At 58.9% G+C, this 17,795-nt stretch overlaps 2 protein-coding genes across 7 annotated transcripts in view; one reads left to right on the forward strand and one right to left on the reverse strand.

Moving 5' to 3' along the window:
* PLD3 (phospholipase D family member 3) overlaps nucleotides 1-9,575 on the forward strand; it is a 17,807-nt gene extending 8,232 nt beyond the window's left edge. For 2 of the 6 annotated variants that reach the window (XM_031039251.2, XM_081806903.1), the window contains 12 exons: nucleotides 1,184-1,216; nucleotides 2,143-2,234; nucleotides 2,341-2,415; nucleotides 2,507-2,649; nucleotides 3,081-3,264; nucleotides 4,639-4,759; nucleotides 4,837-4,964; nucleotides 6,171-6,371; nucleotides 7,597-7,736; nucleotides 8,170-8,335; nucleotides 8,880-8,979; nucleotides 9,074-9,575. In XM_031039251.2, coding sequence (XP_030895111.1) covers nucleotides 2,208-2,234; nucleotides 2,341-2,415; nucleotides 2,507-2,649; nucleotides 3,081-3,264; nucleotides 4,639-4,759; nucleotides 4,837-4,964; nucleotides 6,171-6,371; nucleotides 7,597-7,736; nucleotides 8,170-8,335; nucleotides 8,880-8,979; nucleotides 9,074-9,261 — 1,473 coding nt within the window. In that variant the 5' untranslated portion in view covers nucleotides 1,184-1,216; nucleotides 2,143-2,207 and the 3' untranslated portion in view covers nucleotides 9,262-9,575. Of the gene's footprint in view, nucleotides 1-1,183; nucleotides 1,217-1,433; nucleotides 1,569-2,101; nucleotides 2,235-2,340; nucleotides 2,416-2,506; nucleotides 2,650-3,080; nucleotides 3,265-4,638; nucleotides 4,760-4,836; nucleotides 4,965-6,170; nucleotides 6,372-7,596; nucleotides 7,737-8,169; nucleotides 8,336-8,879; nucleotides 8,980-9,073 lie in introns of those variants that run through there. The other 4 variants (XM_031039255.2, XM_031039252.2, XM_031039256.2 and 1 more) reach the window with 4 other exon arrangements.
* Nucleotides 9,576-10,183: 608 nt separating this feature from the next.
* On the reverse strand, nucleotides 10,184-17,472 carry HIPK4 (homeodomain interacting protein kinase 4). Its single transcript, XM_006743411.2, has 4 exons — nucleotides 17,004-17,472; nucleotides 13,026-13,382; nucleotides 11,475-12,320; nucleotides 10,184-10,739 (listed from the first exon to the last, which is right to left on the reverse strand). The coding sequence occupies exons 1-4, from the start codon at nucleotides 17,466-17,468 to the stop codon at nucleotides 10,560-10,562; spliced, it is 1,848 nt and encodes a 615-aa protein (XP_006743474.2). The 5' UTR covers nucleotides 17,469-17,472; the 3' UTR covers nucleotides 10,184-10,559.
* Between the last annotated feature and the right edge of the window lie 323 nt (nucleotides 17,473-17,795).

Here is a 17,795-nt window from a genome sequence, read left to right on the forward strand (position 1 = left end):
GACCCGGGAGACCAAGAGTCGCATGCTCTACCGACTGATCCAGCCAGGCGCCCCCCAACCCCATATTCTTAAAACATTTCTCACCAAGGCGTTCGCAGGTCAATGAAAGGCAAATGTTTCCTGCCCCATGCCTCCCCTCCCCCACCTGGCAACCCTGCGGTCAGCCACCTCTAAGACTGTTATCTTCTGCTTTTCCTGATGACCTCTGGAATTCCAAATAACCTTGATCTGTTGCCATTTCTTGCTGGATCCATTTGGCCCATCCTCGTTTGTCCCTCTACAATAAGAGGAGGGAATCTAGCTCTGCTCTGCCCTTGCCAATCTGGGATCGGACCTTGCGGGGGGAAGGGGTTTCCAAATTATCCTTGCAGATCTAGGCTGGATCTTCCGGTGAGAGGAGAACCTAGCTCCCTCTTGGAATTTTCTTTTTTTCTCCCTTCTTTTTTAAAAATCACAGTAATGCTGCGCATCCCCGTGGGACGCGGCAACACCTGTGTTGGCTTAATAATTATTCCTTAACCTGCAGAGATGGTTTTTTTCCTCTACTTTTCTGTAAGTCGCTTATATTGCACAATTTTTATAAAAAAATAGGCGTGCAAAAAAAGCAATCCTCACCCACCCCAAATCCCACTCTCGAGGCAACCACTTCTGACGCTGTTGCTTCTCTCCGTGAGAAGCCTTTTCTGCAATTAACCGTTGACTTCCTGCGTGGATGCAGGGGAGAGCGTGCTGCCCCTTTTTCACCGGGAGAGGTGGGCGGGGAAGGGTTCTTCAATTCGTTTCTCCAGCGGTGGTCTTAAATCCTACTTGGGAGATACGAGATGGGAAATGGGAAATCTTGTTTATCCTTCCAGCCAGAGCCTGGACTTGAGAAACCAAATTTTTAAAAATCCCTATCAAAATATCAGTTGGCTTTTTAAAAGAAATCAAATACTGTTATCCAAACAGACTCCAGCAGAAAACCCACCGTCTCCTTCCGCCACCCCGCTCTTCCCACCCCCCCTCCACCCCGTAGCTTGGGTTGTCTTCTGATTTTATTCGCTACACCTAGAAATCATATCATTCAACCTTGATCTCTCCGTTTTATTTTATAAGGTTTTTTCAAAAAAATTTTTTTGAGTAGAGTTGACATTTATTTTATACGTTTTTTAACAATTAATTTTGTTTATTTATTTTTGACTAGGTAATACATGCCCATGGTACAAAAATTCTCAAGGTTTGTAGACAAGAAAGATGTGGGGTTCCTCTTTCTCTTTACCCGCGGCCCTCCTGTCCCACACTGCAGCTCTGGGGGGTTGGGGGGGTGGCAAAGCCCATCCCCCAGCCATGTACTCTATCCACCCCCGCTAGGTTGGCGGGACCGTAACTGGGGGACCCCGGCCCCCCTTCTCCTTGCGGTGAGCCGGGGCGGCCTGCGCACTGCGCAGACTCCCCGCTGCAGTGGGCGGAGCCCAGTCTGGTCCCGCCCCCTCCTCGCTCCCGCCCCTGCTCAGCCTGTTGGGGCAGTAGCTGGGGCCCCGCGGAGGTAGCAGCTGCCGCCTGCGGAGTAAGGCCGAGTGCCCCCCGGGGTAAGGTGGAGGAGGATGGCTAGGGGGATGGGCTAGGGACTGGGACTGGCGGTGAGGCCCCGATAGTCCCGGGCTCCCAGCTTGAGCTGTCTGGTGGGTACCTGAGGGTGATGGCAGAAGAGCCACCTGGAAAATGCTCCCTGGGTGGTCTCCGGCTTGCGAAAAGCCAGGCAAAGATTTGGGGCTCCGCTGACCCCATCCAGAGTTGTCTTTTGGGGAATGTCTAAATTAGAGCTCGGAGAAGGGAAGACGCTAATGGGGAGCAGCGTGAGCATTAATGAGGAGCAGTGTGGGCGCTCGGGGGGGGGGGTGCAGAGTGGGCGCTCAGGGCGGCAGGGTGGGCATTATAGACTGATGGGAAGAAAGCTAGACGTTAGACCTTAAGGGATTTCGAAATCCCTGCTGACCAGCGGTCAGCTTCCTCCTTTTGGGGTGACTGGCCCCATGCCAGTGGCCCCCGTGATTGGGGACAAGGAGACCCAATGGATCCCGTGAGCCCAAGACTAATCTGCTTTCCGTGATGTTCCCCTAAGGCCCAGAGCACCCCCACAGTGCCAGCTTTTGTTCCCCACAGTTTGGAGACCCTGACACACCCACTTTCCCGCCTGGGCTCGGCATATCCCCTGGCTGTCTGGCAAGATGAAGCCTAAACTGATGTACCAGGAGGTAGGTGGATCTGGGGCCCAGTGGGATGGGGCTGGGCGCAGTGGACGCCCAGTAGACGCCCCCGCCAAGCTGCCCTTTCACCCCCTCTACCATCCCCATCCCCCAGCTGAAGGTGCCTGCGGAGGAGCCTGCCAGTGAGCTGCCCATGAATGAGATCGAGGCTTGGAAGGCTGCAGAGAAGGTAGGAGTCCACAACCACCCTCAGCCTGTCTCCATCATGGGCTGGGCTGCCCGCCATGGGCTGGCTCATCGCCGCCTCCTCCCCTCCACAGAAAGCCCGTTGGGTCCTGCTGGTCCTCATCCTGGCGGTTGTGGGCTTCGGTGCCCTGATGACTCAGCTGTTTCTATGGGAATATGGCGACTTGCATCTCTTTGGGCCCAACCAGCGCCCAGCCCCCTGCTATGACCCCTGCGAGTAAGTTGAGGAGGAGGAGGGGGTCCTCAGAGGGTGGGGAGAGGAGCCCTGAGCCACACCCACTGCCACCACCCAAGTGCATCACCACAGGGTCTTCCCTCTATCCCCAACCCCTTCCCCCAACACTGTTCCCATGACAGCCACAGCATCATTCTCTGTCCAGATCTGTCAACAGATAGTCACACAGAGACACACAGCATCGTCCATGACATTTGTGGACACACAAATGCACACACACACAGAAATCTACATACACAGTCTTCCTTCTGCACGTCTAGACAGACAAACGAACAGACACACAGAGAATCGTGAATACGGGCACACACAGATACATCATCTTCCATCCTCTGTGGGCAGACAGGTGAGCATTCACATTCCAGCCGGTTGTCTCTGGCCCACTGTGGCTGATACCACCCCCCTCGCCCCCCCAGAGCAGTGCTGGTGGAGAGCATTCCTGAGGGTCTGGACTTCCCCAATGCCTCCACGGGCAACCCCTCCACCAGCCAGGCCTGGCTGGGCCTGCTCGCCGGTGCCCACAGCACTCTGGACATCGCCTCCTTCTACTGGACCCTCACCAACAATGACACCCACACTCAGGAACCCTCTGCCCAGCAGGTACCTGGCAACCTGGGCCCTGGCTGGCAGCAGGAGGGGTGGGGGGGCCTGGGGGGTGGGGGTAGGGTGGTGAGGGGGGCTCCCCTGCAGCCCGGGAGATGGGTGGGCACATGTCACACAGCAGGTGGGACACAGGTGATTGAAAGCACTGTCTTCACATGGCCCTCTGGACTGGGGGCGTTTGTCACGGTCATCTGGAGGCCTCTGAATGTCAGGGTGTGGGTTTGCTTACGAGGGATTAGGCTGACAGATGTGCTCGCCCACAAGCTGCCCCAAAACCCTGTCACCCAAAGAAATGGAGGGAGCAGGGTGAGTAACAGCCCAGCCTCGAGCCAGCCTGCCACTGCTCTGCTGTGTGACCTTGGGCAGGTCACCTCAGCCCTCAGTTTCCTGTTCTGTGGAATGGGGCCAATATATAGCAGGCGCCCTTCTGAGAAGAAAATAGGCCCATCCATGCAGATGTCAGCTCAGCATCTGACATGGTCAGCCTTGTCGAAGTGTCCGCCTTATATCCTTGTCACGGGGTGCAGGCACGCTCTTAAAAAACGGAAAACTTCAAGATGCAGAAAAAGGAATAGCCTGGGTGGATAGCCCCTTCCTTGCAAAACACACTGAATTTGTCCCTTCTTTTTTCCTCCCCCTGCTGCCTCTTTTTGTCAGAAGTGGGCTTAACATTTAGTAAAATTGTGGGGCTCCTCGAGCATCGCCTGAAAAAAAAAATAGTTACGGAAGTTAAAAATGATATGAGCGCCCACTCCCTGCTGGCTCCCACTGGAGCGGCTCAAAGCACAAAGCACCGCCATAGGCGGCAGGTGATGTGGGTTCAAATCCCATGTCACCCCTGAGTTCTCCAGTGCCCGGTTTTCTCCTCTGCACCTCGGGGATTATACTCAGCCCTGCCTCATCCATGAGAGTGGTGAGAAATCGGTGAGTTCAGATGTGAAGGGGCTTAGGGGGCCCGGCTCACAGTAGGAGACAGGGAATCCTTGGCCGTTATTGGCCTCATCAAGCCTCGGCCATACCTTCCTGGACCCCCGGCCTGTGCCATGGCCCCCAGCATCCTGCAAGGTGCTCGGAGGCCCCTGCAGTGCCAGGCATTGATGCTTCCAAGGCAGGATCTTGGGAAGGTTCCTGGCAGGACAGGAGTGGCAGGGAGGCCCTGGTGGGGCCCAGAGCCCCAGTAATTAAAACAGATGAAAGGTTTTAATAGCCTATAAAGCCATCCCTTGGTGTGCAGGCGAATGGAAAGCCTGTTTCCTCCTGATCGTAAATTGAGACCCAATAGGAAAAGAGCATGTGTTTGCGGGGGGCGGGGCTGCCTGGGGTTGGAGAGCTGGCCTGCCCAGCCCCTCAGAGGCTGTCCCCTCTCTGCAGGGTGAGGAGGTCCTCCGGCAGCTGCAGACCCTGGCACCTCAAGGCGTGAAGGTCCGCATTACTGTGAGCAAGCCCAACGGGCCCCAGCCACAGGCTGACCTGCAGGCGCTGCTGCAGAGTGGTGAGCTAGGGGGGCGGCCGGGAGTGGGCTGGGCCCAGGGCTGCCTGCATCGGCTCCTGACGAGCTGTTTGTTACAGGTGCCCAGGTGCGCATGGTGGATATGCAGAAGCTGACCCATGGCGTCCTGCATACCAAGTTCTGGGTGGTGGACCAGACCCACTTCTATATCGGCAGTGCCAACATGGACTGGCGCTCCCTGACCCAGGTCTGCCTGCACCCTGCCCACCCGCCCTCCCCGGCGGCTCCCTATCCCCCGGGGCCCCCAGCCTCCAACTGCACCCTTCTTCAGTCCCAGAGTCTTGGTCTCTGCAGTGGCTTCATTCCTACCTCCAGCATGGGCTGGCTCATTGCTGCCTCCTTCCCCCCCCCACCCACAGAAAGCCCGTTGGGTCCTGCTGGTCCTCATCCTGGCGGCTGTGGGCTTCGGTGCCCCGATGACTCAGCTGTTTCTATGGGAATACGGCGACTTGCATCTCTTTGGGGTGCATCCCCCAAATCCAGCCCTCACTGCCTCCCCCCTGCTCATGGAAGCCCGGGGTTTGCTCTGATCCCTGATGACAGCTGCCAGCCCCTCTGCAGGGCATTCAAGGCCCTGTCCACCGATTGGCCCTTCATTGTTCAGTTCTTTGAGTGCCTGCTCTAAGCCCAGGCCTGTCCTGGGTGCTGCTGGGAACGTGGTGGTAAGCGATGGATCCCTGGGAACCACCAGTCTGGTGCGGTGACAGGCTGGTCACCGGGCAGTGGCAGCCCAGAGGGTCAGGATGGGGGACCCAGGCCAGAGTATCAGGGAAGGTCTTCCAAAGGAGGTGACGATTCACATGACACCTGAAGGATTCGCCAGGTTTAGCACAAGACAGGAAAGAAGGGACAGCTTAGGCAGTGATCATTTATTGACTCAACAAATACTTCCCAAGCCCCTAATCTTACCAACTCTCGTGAGGAGATGCTGAAGACACAGCCATGGCTGAGACATCCCCAGTGCCTGTCTTCCTGGTGCAGTGTCACCAGAGAGAGAAATGAGGGAAAGCCAAGGGACCATGAAAGCCCGGAGGAATGCCTGACACAGTCGGGGCAGTCAAGAGAGGCTTCCTGGAGGAGGAGGCTGTCAGCCGAGACCTAAGAATGAGTAGGAGCTTGTTCTGTGGAGGGTAGAAGCAATAGCTTCCGCGAAGGTTCAGGAAACCTGGCCCTTTGGAAAAACCAAATGATTTTTACCAAAACTTGGCCAGATTTTAGCCTCGAGTCAAGTTCACGCCCATCCCGGGACTTCAGTTCCGGTGGTGGTGGCAGGGGGTGGGGGGATGGGAGACTGAGGGGCCAGGGACAGGAAGCGGGGAGGGGGGCCATGGGTGTTCGTGTCACCCATGGGCGCCAGGGCACCACCCCAAGGCTCAGCACCGCCCTCCCACAGGTCAAGGAGCTGGGAGTGGTCATGTACAACTGCAGCTGCCTAGCTCGGGACCTGACCAAGATCTTCGAGGCCTACTGGTACCTGGGCCAGGCGGGCAGCTCCATCCCGGCCACCTGGCCCCGGCCCTACGACACCCGCTACAATCAGGAGACACCCATGGAGATCTGCCTCAATGGAACCCCTGCTCTAGCTTACCTGGCGGTGAGTCTTAGGGAGGAGGGGCCGGGTCACTCACAGTCTCTGTCCAGCCCTGCCCGGTGTTGGGGTCGGGGGAGGGTCCCGACCACTCACCCCCACTCACTCTGCTTGGTCTGGCGCTGGGGCTATGTCCCAAACTCCCCAGGTTTGGGTTTCCTCTCCACGGTGGCTATAATGATCAGCAACCTTTACGGCTAATGGGGGAGTCCGGCCGGGGTTTATGCACGCTAAGCCCCTAGTGGAGCCCTGCGCTGTCTGCTGTAGCTGCATTCGGCTCTTTTCATTTTAAGTCAGTTAAAATTAAATATCGCTACAAGTTCAGTTCCTGAATTGCACTGACCCACATTGCAGGTGCTCGGTAGGCCCAGGGAGCAAACGGCTGCCATGTTGAACAGTGCAGCTATAGAACGTTTCCATCACCGTGGAAAGTTCTCTTGCCCTGTAGACAAGGCGCTGCTGTTTGTAGCTCTTGATATTGCCCCCGCTAGGGGTGGCCAATCTGGGTTCCCTTCTGTCCCCGCCCCAGGCGAGTCACCTGGCCAAGCCCGGAGTCATTGTGGAAGGCCCCAGAAAGGCATGGATGCAGGGACGCATTGGGGTGCTTTGCTTCAGTGGTTTCGCACAGAAGCTTAAGGGTTCCCCATGGCCACTTCCCCTTCAGAACTTGAGTTTGCTCCTCTGTCACGAGGATGGAGGGTAAAGGGCCTGGTGTCGAAGGAGTGCCATTCGGGTGGGCTGTGAGGAAGTCGGGGACACAGGTGATCACAGGAGAGGTGCTTAAACCTGAGCATGCATCAGAAGCACGGGGAGGGCTGGTTAAAACCCAGATCCCTGAGCCCTACCCCGGCACCTGGTTCAGTAGGCCCTGTGCAATGGAGCCCAAGAATTTGCAAATCTAACAAGCTCCAGGTGATGCTGCCATTGCTGGACCAGGACCCTTATGTCCAGAACCCCTGTGTTAGAGCGTACATTCTGGAACCAAACAGCCTGGATGCATAATCCTGGCTCCATTTGTCAGCTGTGTGACCTTAGGCAAGTCACTCACCCTCTCTGAGCCTCAGCTTCCTCGCCTATAAAACGGACGTGGCAATTACCTTCCCCTTCCTGGAGGCTGTAGGATTCAGCACAACCCACAGGACCTGACTTGAGACAGACTCTCCGTACATGGGGTCTTTGGTGACGGCACCCTTGGCAGGGCACGTGTCTTGACTGTCCCCTCACCCCCCAGAGTGCACCCCCACCACTGTGTCCCAGTGGCCGCACCCCGGATCTGAAGGCCCTGCTCAACGTGGTGGATAATGCCCGGAGTTTCATCTACGTCGCGGTCATGAACTACCTGCCCACCATGGAGTTCTCCCACCCGCGCAGGTACGGCTGCCTCATGGACAGGGCTCGGGGCAGGGACCCACCATGAGTGGGAGAGGGAGTGACGAGGCCAGAAAGCAGGCAAGGGGACAAGGCAAAGGGACAGATGGCGGGAAGCCCCAGGGAGAGGTAGAGGAGACAGGGAGAGGGGGTCTAAACACTCGAGACAGAGGAAGTGGGGACAGAGAAAAGGATGGGAATCCTGGGGGTGGGACTGGGGCAGGGGACCGGAGGCCGGAGGCCTGGGGTGCGGGACGTGGGATTTCCCGAGTTAGGGAGCAGGGTGTATGGGCTGGAGACAGGATGAGGGGCTTGGGGGCAGGAATGGAAGCCAGAGATAGGGCGGTCTTGGGGTTTAAGGGTGCCTCGAAGCTCAGGGTCAGGCCATAGGTAAAGCCGCCCTCCGAATCCTGCACCCCCATCCCCGAACCCCAAGGTTCTGGCCTGCCATTGACGACGGGCTGCGGCGGGCTGCCTATGAGCGGGGCGTCAAGGTGCGCCTGCTGATCAGCTGCTGGGGACACTCTGAGCCGTCCATGCGGGCCTTCCTGCTCTCCCTGGCTGCCCTGCGTGACAACCACACCCACTCCGATATCCAGGTGGTAAGCACCCACCCCAGACCCGCCCCTCAGCCCCAGTGCAGGGCGATGCCGAAGGCACAGTCCTCATGGAGCTCACCTGTCACCTGACAGGGCTGACTCCGAGGGACAGGGCCCTGCCATGATGGGGAGACCCTGAGTCGGGCCAGGATGGTGGGGCAAGGGCAGAGCGGGCAGGGCCCAGATGGAGGAGGCATCATGGCCAGGATAGGGGGACCCAGAGGAAGCCTCTGCCCCAGCTTGCGGGGGGGTGGGGGGGTCAGTGGTCAAGGAGGACTTCCTGGAAAAGGAGACATCTGAGGCGAGACCTATGGGATGAGTAGGAGCCATACGAGAAGGAATGACAAGTGAGGCAACTGGGTCTCCCCTTTCAGCCGGTGTTACTGGTACCCCCTCCGCTGGGCCCTGTTCTGGCTCCAGTGGGTCCAGGGGAAGCAGCTGAGTCCCCAGTCCCGCAGACCTGGTTCCCCTCCCCAGCCCGGACCCTGGGGCTTCTCCACCCCCACCCTGCAGCTCACGCCCCTTCCCATTCTCCCCTCCCCCGCAGAAACTCTTTGTGGTCCCTGCGGATGAGAGCCAGGCCCGGATCCCATACGCCCGCGTCAACCACAATAAGTACATGGTGACCGAACGGGCCACTTACATCGGTGAGTGTCCCGAGCACCACCAGGGGGACAGGAGGAGAAGCCGAGCACAGCTCTGGGCTCTGACTCTCTGACCCCCCGACCCCCACCCCCTCAGGAACCTCCAACTGGTCTGGCAGCTACTTCACGGAGACAGCGGGCACCTCACTGCTGGTGACGCAGAATGGGCGGGGTGGCCTGAGGAGCCAGCTGGAGGCCGTTTTCCTGAGGGACTGGGACTCCCCTTACAGCCATGACCTTGACACCTCAGCCGACAGCGTGGGCAACGCCTGTCGCCTGCTGTGAGGCCCTGGTCCGGCAGCCGGGCCGAGGCCCGCGAGGCCCCCCGGGGACCCGGACATCCTGGGTCCCGGCCCCCGTCCCCGTGCCCCCCGCTTCTGTGTGCCCCATCGTGGCTCACTGGCTCGCCCCTGCTCTACCCACCTCTGTCTCCGTCCCTGCCGGCCTGATGCTGTGGCCCCGGGACCCAGCCCAGCTGGGGGGAGGGATCAGCCCCCGAAGAAACGGGGATGCATGCTGGGCCCGGCCCCCTGGCCCACCCCCCTTTCCAGGGCAAAGAGGGCTCCAGGTTATAATAAGAAGTAAATCACTTGTCTGTACGGCTTGTGTCTGTCTGTCTGATGTGCAGTGGGGCGTCGGGGTCGGGCACAGCTGACAAGCTCCTCTCTCGGCGACACAGCGTTTGCAGAGCCCTCGGCGCGTTGACCCCTGTCCGGAGCCCACAGCCTGTGCTATGCCCTTAGCGTGGGTTTGGCTCGTGCTGGCGTGCGTGCTCGTGAGCGAGTATGTGCTGAGCGTGCAGAGCGTGACCACAGGGCCTGGCGTGAGCGGAGCCTCACGTAGTCAGCATAGGTAGTGTGTGCTGTACATCGAGCATGTTCCCAGACGGGCACGCTCCGAACCATCACCGGCTCCCAAGGCTGGCCTCGCATGTCCAAACACCCGAGTGTGCACCGAGCGTGAGTTTATGCCTGCCAAGGGAATTTGCACTTAACCATGACCCAAGCGTGGGTGAGGAGGGCATGCCAAGCCCATACGCGTGGCAAGGGCAGGTCTACAGATGAGACCTTGGCATATGGCAAGCTCGCCTTGGCACCTGCTGAACATGGGGAATGTTCCGAGGGCGGATTCTCGCGTGCCAAGCACTTAGCGTACTTAGGGGATGGGTCAGCCTGTCCCTGGCAGGGACCAGCTGAGCGCAGCAGCATCAGAGATCAGGGTCCCAGGCGCCAAACTGAACCCCACCCCAGCTCCAGTCCAGGCCTCAAGCAGAGCTGCTCAACAGTTCTTTATTGAAATAGGCAGAGGCAGCAGGGCCGAGGGCATGCTCAGGGCCAGTGGGGGCAGCCCCCTTCCTGTGTCCCTTTGCCCCCCCCCGGGGAGGGGGCCCACAGGCCAGACCCCAAGGCCCTCCTGCATTCGGGGGGTTCTGTGCTGGCATGCACCATGGGCGAGGGTAATGGGGAATTTCTGGATAACTATCTTTCTGTAAGAATAATTTGTGGGTTCAGGAAATGGCTTCTGAGGAAGGGAGACCAGCCCAGCTAGCGCAGCCCCCAGTGAGGGGCGGGGGGGTGTCACCATCAATGGTGCCCACCGACGTGCTGCAGAAAGCTGGTGGCCCGGGGCGGGCCGTGCGGGTGAGCGTGGCGGGGTGGGAGCCCCTGAGCCCACGGCCCCCTGACACCCTCCAGGGTCCAGTCTGGCTCACTCAGCCATTCCCCAGGGCAGCTGCTGGGGTCGAAGAGCTCAGGGCCCGGCCTCTGTTGGGGAGGAGAAGAAAGGACCATCAGCCAAGGAGCCCCTGGCCAGCCCCTCCTGGACTCTCTCCAGTCCCAACTGAACACTTGTCACTTCCTGAGGGCGATTTTATAGGTCCTGAACCCTCATCGCAACTTGGGGGTTCAAACAGTGTGTGCGGAGACCTTAATGTGCTCTGAGGGACTATTAGTGTCTCTGAGGCTTTGTCGCTTCTTCCTGAGGATGGGTGAGCACCTGCTAAGGCCTTGTACTGAGTGCTGGGCCTTTATCACTTCCTATAGGTGGATTAAGGCGTTCTGAGTTTCTATACAGCCTGAAGGTGGATTAGTATATGCGGAGCCTCATCACATCATTAAGAGTAGGTTAGTGTGTGCTGAGCCTTATATCCTGAATATGGGTTAGTGTGTGCTGAGCCTTACATCCTGAAGTGATCAGTGTGTGCTGAGCCTTATCACCTTGTAAAAGGGTGGGTTAGCGTGTGCTGAATGTTACATCCTGAATACAGGTTAGTGTACGCTGAGCCGTATCAAATCCTAATCATATCCTGAACGTGGGTTAGTGTTTGCTGAGCCTCGTCACATCCTGAGAGTGGACTAGTATGTGTTGAACCCTGAGCCAGCTGCAGGCAATGCAGATGGGGGGGCGCCAGGCCTGGTTCACTGTACCCCCCCATCCCGGAGCTCAGGGAGGCCCTGATCCCAGAACCACCCGCACCCTGGCCAGCCCACCGGGCTTACATCAGCATCCATGGTCGTATCCTTGATGTCTGGTCCATCCCCATCCCGCTGCGGGAGGGTGGGCAGCTCTGCGGAGGCCCCGAGGCGCTCTCCTTCTGCCCAGCCGCTGCCCCGGCACGATCCATCCTCCTCAGGGGAGGCCTGGCTCAGCCGGATGAGGTTGCTGAAGTTGGAGTCGGACTTGGAGCCTGCGGGTGGCTTGCGGGCCTTGGGGCGGCCTGCCAGGCGGCTGCCATAGAAGGCCAGGATGGGCTCGGGGCCCGAGTCAGGCACACGGCGGCCCGCGGCGGCGGCCTTGAGAGGAGCCAGCATGTCAGGAACCACGTCGGCTCGGCTCTCGCCCCACAGCCCCCGCCCCACCTCCTGTAGGCTCAGGTCGTCCAGCTGATCAATGGCCCTTTGCACGCCCGGCGCCTTCTCGCAGAAGAAGGGCCCGCTGCCCAGCACGCTGCCCATGCCCACAGCCTCCTCCTCCTCAGCCAGACGGTGGTAGGGGGGCCCGTCTTCCACCGCAGCTGCCACTGGTGTGGGCGGCTTGCCCTCCACCTGCAGCGAGAGGCGGCAGCCCCGCAGGGAGAGCTGGTAATAGCGGGTAGTCTCGTGGGCGCTGCGCAGCTGCTGCATGGACACGAAGGGGTGGCGCAGGGCAGCGCTGGGGCTGATGCGCTCATGCGACTCCCACGTCAGCATGCGCTTGATCAGCTCGACCATGCTCTTGAGGTCGGCGTGCTCCGCCAGCGCCTCGCGGTCCGCGAAGGGCAGCCGACTGGCCGCCCCGCCACCGTTCACCGTCTCGATCTGGTCCAGTGACTTGAGCATGTACTTGCGGCGCTCCAGGGGGCGCACCTGGTGGGACACAGTGGGGGCCGGGGTTGACATCGAGTCCGGGCCTCGGGCCTCGGGTGCTCCTGCAGCAGGGCCCACGTATGACCTACTCCCTCCGCCCCCAGCTTCCAGTCTGCCCTCCGGTCTGGTCCAGGGCTCTCTTGTGGCCATGAAGTCCACACACCTGCACCTAGACTTGCAGTTCTGCCCATAATCTGACTTGGAGCTCTCTTGCTGCGGGGAGAGCCCCTCCGGTCTGACCCAGAGCCCTCCTACTGCTGCAGGAAACATACCGGGTTGGGTTCTTTGGTCCTCCTGCCATCTCACCCAGAGTCTCACTGAGCCAAGCTTCACTTCTCCCCCAGACCTCCGGGCCTCCCCAGAGCCACGGCTCCAGCCCCTACCAGCCGCTAGCAGAGGAGCTGCCCTCAACCTCTAGTCCCCCTTGGAGTCAAATCCAGATCCCTCTTGCTCCTGCAGCCCCCACCCCCAAGCCCGGCCCACCAGGCCTCCCAGCTTGCTTGCCACACGAGGTTTTCGAGCCCTCGCCGTGAAACTCAAGAGGAGCCGCCATGTACTTCCAATGCCACCCGGGGTCTCACCCACATCTCTCTTGCTGTGACTTGCTGTGATTTGAGCTGACCCTCAAACTTCCCGTCCTCTCTGAGGTCTAGCCCAGATTGTTTTGTCGATGTAGCAGCCCCCACATCCCCTGCCCTCCCCTACCTTGGTCTCAGCCAGGTAGTCGGCCGAGGACTTGAGCTGCCAGGGGTTGCCAGCATCGGGGTGGGGGTTGCGCTTGAAGAAGTGGTGGGCCTTGCGGGCGGCGTGCAGCAGGTGGGGCTTGGGCAAGCCCTGGGTCTCACAGATGTAGCGCACCTGGTCGTACTCGTTGTTGCCCGGGTAGAGGGGCCAGCCCAGGTGCAGCTCGGCCATGACACAGCCCAGTGACCACACGTCCACCTTCTCGCAGAAGGGCAGCCCCAGCAGAATCTCGGGGGCCCGGTAGAAGCGCGACTGAATGTATGGCTCCTTGACATAGCGCACCTCGCTGAAAATGCTGGCTGAGCCAAAGTCAATTACCTGTGGGGGGGTGGGGAGGCAGGTGGGCAGGGCAGCGGACAGGGACAACTGATCTAGGTCTCCCCCGTGGCTCTCGCCTGTGTCTCTCTGCACCTGCTATCTGACTGTCGCTGTGTCTGTGAGTCTTTGTCTCTTGTTTATGTGCCTGTCTTCGCCCGTCTTTGTCTCTGGTTTTGTGTGTTTGTCTCTGTTTCGTTCCACTAGGACTTATGCCTGTGAGGGTTAGGACCCCTCTCTTTGTCTTTCATGCCACACCTCGCCCGTCAGCAAATGTTGTCGGCTCCACCTTCTGAACAGATCCAGACTCGGCCCCCTCTACGTCCCAGCCTCGGCTCCCCCCACACCGCCCCGTCCTCCATCATCTTCCACCGAGGCTGATGGAGGGGCCTCCTCGCTGGTCTCCCTGCTCCTCCCCTCTGCGCCCCAGTCTGCTCATCATGCACACCCCCCGAGGCATCTTGTGATAAAAGCCAACGTCCTCACTGTGGCCCCCAAGGCTCGAGTAATCTGCCCCATCACCTCTCTGCCTTCAGCGCCTCCTGCTTTCCCTCTCACAGGTGTCTCACTGTCCCTTGAACAAGCCAGACGCATTTCCAGCTCAGGGCCTTTGCACTGGCCGTTCCCTCTGCCTGGCATGCTCTTCCCCCAGATGTCCACACAGCTCCCTCATCTCAGGTCTCAAATGTCACCTTCTCAGTGGAGGGGACCTCCCCTGGCCATCCCATGAAAAACAGCCTCCCCCACCGTTCCTATCCCCCTTCCTGGCTCCCTGCTTTTCTCCAGAACTCTTTTTTTTTTTTTAAGGATTTTTTTATTTTATTTATTTGACAGAGAGAGAGAGAGACACAGCTAGAGAGGGAACACAAGCAGGCGGAGTGGGAGAGGGAGAAGCAGGCGCCCGGCCGAGCAGGGAGCCCGATGCGGGGCTCAATCCCAGGACCCCGGGATCATGACCTGAGCCGAAGGCAGACACTTAATGACTGAGCCACCCAGGCGCCCCTCTCCAGAACTCTTAACACCATTTCACATCCTATATATTTTACCTTTTTAGTCAAGTTCATCGTCTATCTACCCAGCTAGGATGCAGTCCCATCAGGGTAGGGATTTTGTCTGTTCACTGCTCATCCCTAGCCGCCTAGAACAATGCCCGGCACACAGTTAGGGGCTCAGTCAGGAATGAGTGAATGAATGAATGAATGAATGGGCTTTTATGTCCCTGCCATTCTGCTTCCTTCTGCCTCTTTTTTCATATCTGTCTCGTTCTTTCTTTGCCTCTTCATTGCTTTGCTGTTCGTTGTGTCTCTCATCTCTCTGTGTCTCTCTCCGTCTCCATCCCTGGGTCACCTGCTAGGAAGACACCTCCCTGAAGCCCGCCCTGTTCTGTCTTCATCATTAGGTACCTTGGACACCCCTCACAGCATCCCCCTGCCCTGCTCCAACAGGACCAGGATGGGGCTCGATGAATACCCACTGCTCTAGCGCCCGGGACGGTTGAAAGTCTTTCCCAATGCAGCTGGGAGGCACCGTGTGCCACTTTCACTCTGAATCTCCAAGACTCTATCTTGATCCCTGCCTCAGTTTCCCCCTCTGAGTTTCTCTGCTTTTCATTCAGCCATCCCTCACCTTCTATTTGCAGAAGGTGGTACGATGCAAGGGTTATTAACCTGCACTCTTGAGTGCGGACGGCTGAGGCCTGAATCTCAGAGCGTGAGAGACCTGGGGCACTCAGTGTTCACGGGATCCAGTCATTCATTCATTCCACAGACACAGGAGCGGGCCAACGCCGGCCAGGTGTTGTGGATCTGTCCTGTCTGTCCCCTGCTGTGTTTGTGGGAGTCTCTCCTTCCTTGGTGCTCTGTCCTTCCATCTCTTAGGGCAAAATGATCTGCCTTTTCCTGCCTATCTCCCTGTGACTCTGACATTCATTTAGCATTGACCCCGCCTCAGCACTGTGCTGGGAGATGCCAAGGACACAGTGGTGACCAAAACTGACCAGGCCTTGACTTCATAGCCCCGCCTGCTCCTAGTTCAGACCCTTCACCAGACAGTGACAAGCCCAGAAGTGGACAGAGGGGCCAGGTCTGGGATTATGGGACAGAGGGAGGAGGGGTCCTGAGTGAAGGGGCCAGGCCTGGGATGGGGGACAGAGGCAGGGGGCCAGAGCAGAGGGGCCAGGTCTGGGATTTGGGGGCAGAGGTAGGGGTCCAGGGTGAAAGGGCCAGGTCTGGGACTGGGGGTCACAGGCCGGGGTCCAGGGCTGGGATAGGGGGCCCAGGGACTTGTGACATGTATGGGAGGTGCTTCTGTGTGCCCAGCACAGGGTCAGGTCCAGAGTGGGTCTTCAGTAAGTGTTTGTTTTTTGTTTAAAGATTTTATTTATCCATTTGAGAGAGAGAGAGAGCACAGGCAGGGGGAGAGGCAGAGGGAGAGGGAGAAGCAGACTCCCCGCTGAGCCAGGAGCCCGACATGGGGCTCGATCCCAGGACTTGGAGATCATGACCTGAGCCAAAGGCAGACGCTTAACCATCTGAGCCACCCAAGCGTCCCAGTAAATCTTTGTTAATGAACAAACTGTCTGTAATGAAGAATGGCGCTTCCATCCTTCCAGTCGCTCGGGCCATCAGGCTCTCATCTCCAATCAAGTGCTTTCTTACACCTCACATAAGACCAGTCAGCAAATCCTGTTGTCAGTAGCTCCAAACCTACCTAGAACGCACCATGTCCCTTCCTCCCACTACCCGACTCCACCCCCACACCCAGGCCTCCCACCTGGAGCAGAGCAGACACCCCTCACTGCCCTCCTGATCCTGCCCCTAGCAGGCTATTGCCCTCATGCAGCCAGAGAGACCCTGGGAACACCTGAGCCAGATCACAGCCCCTCTTTGCTCAGAAGCCTCTTGTGGCCCCATCTTACACAGAATAAAACCCATCCTCATTGTGGCCCACGAGGCCCTGTGTGTCTCCCAGCCCCATCACCTCCCTGATCCCATGTCCTTCCTTTTCTCACTCTGCTTCAGCCACCCTGGCCTCCTGGCTGCTTCGCAAACATATATACTCAGATTACTCCTACCTCAGGGCCTTTGCACTAACAGTTCCTTCTACCCAGATGCTTTTCCCCAGATGTCTACATGGCAACCTCCTTCCTTTGGGACTTTCCTCAAATGTCACCTTCTCAGTGAGGTCTCCCTGACCAACGTGTCTACAATTTCACTCACTACTACCACCACCAATCAACACCCCACATCCTCCTCCTCCCTGCTTTATGTTTTCTCCTTCTCACTCACATACCACATTTGACTCATTTATCTTGGCGACTCTGTTTCCCCCACTAGAATGTCAGCCCCACATAGACAGAACTGGGCCAGAGGAGCTGAACTATGAATTGGAGAAGGAGGGCGAGGTCTCAGGTCCAGGACAGAGAATGTCAGAATCGGGACAGGCAGATGGGCAGGCTTTTAGGGCCAGAATGTGGGGAGAGGCATCATGGGCAGGGAAGGGGAGACCTCAAGGCTGGGAGGTGGAACAAGGGAGACCTTAGCGACAGGAGAGTGTCCAGGGCTGGGGGAAGCTGGGAGAAGACAAGAACCAGGGATGCCGCCGCGCAAGGGCCGCCCCACTCACCTTGACCCTGAAGGGGCAGCGGGTCTGGTCCACCAGCATGATGTTCTCGGGCTTGAGATCAGCATGGATGATGGCCAGCTCCTTGAGCCGGGCCAGGGCTCTGAGCACCTGCAGGGTGACCGTGCGGATGTGGCGGGCAGGGAGGGGTGCGAAGTTGTTCTCCTTCTGGAATTCGAAAAGGTTTTGCTCCAGCAGCTCGAAGACCAGGTAGAACTTGAGGGCGTCGTGGAAGAACTCGAGGAAGCGGATGACGTGGGCCTCCTCTGGGTCCAGACCCCTCATGCAGCGCAGTAGCTTCAGCTCGTTCTTGATGATGCGGTTGCGGTAGGCGTCGTTCTTGAGGATCTTGATGGCCACCATCTCGCCCGTGCTTCGCCGCCAGCCCTTGGCCACCTCCCCGAAGGTGCCCTTGCCCAGCACCTCGATGATGTCATAGCAGTCGGTCTCGGACTGGATGGTGGCCATGGTGCCCCTGCCACTGGACGCAGCCCTGTCACCACCCCCCCCCCCCGCAGGCTCTGCCTTCGAAGGCTTCCGGCCCGCCACCGGCTCCGAGGCCCCCCCAGCGAGGGAAAGAGAACCGCACTCGTACCTCCCGCTTCGAGGTTCGCCCCCACCTCCCTGGCACCCCTCAGCCCCCTGGGCCACACTGCCAGTCTGCCAGGGGCCACACCCCTCCCCCAAAGCCCTCCTGGCTTGGGACGAGGGGCCCCAGGCCCCCCCGAGTGGGTTCCAGCGTTGCTGAGTGGCTCTGGTTCTGTTGTCGGAGACCTGAGCCCCAGACTGGAATGG

The sequence above is a fragment of the Leptonychotes weddellii genome, chromosome 16, assembly GCF_054177405.1.
Source record: "Leptonychotes weddellii isolate Sample4059 chromosome 16, ASM5417740v2, whole genome shotgun sequence".
Classification (NCBI taxonomy): Eukaryota; Metazoa; Chordata; class Mammalia; order Carnivora; family Phocidae; genus Leptonychotes; species Leptonychotes weddellii.

Bases quoted from the DNA above. Each gene is read 5' to 3' on its own strand.
- HIPK4 (XM_006743411.2), bottom strand. From the start codon at position 17,468: ATGGCCACCATCCAGTCCGAGACCGACTGCTATGACATCATCGAGGTG. The intron at 13,383-17,003 runs GTGAGTGGGGCG...ACCCCCCCACAG, and splicing joins GCTGCCCCTTCAGGGTCAAG to GTAATTGACTTTGGCTCAGC. The intron at 12,321-13,025 runs GTAGGGGAGGGC...GTGTCCCACCAG, and splicing joins ACTACCTGGCTGAGACCAAG to GTGCGCCCCCTGGAGCGCCG.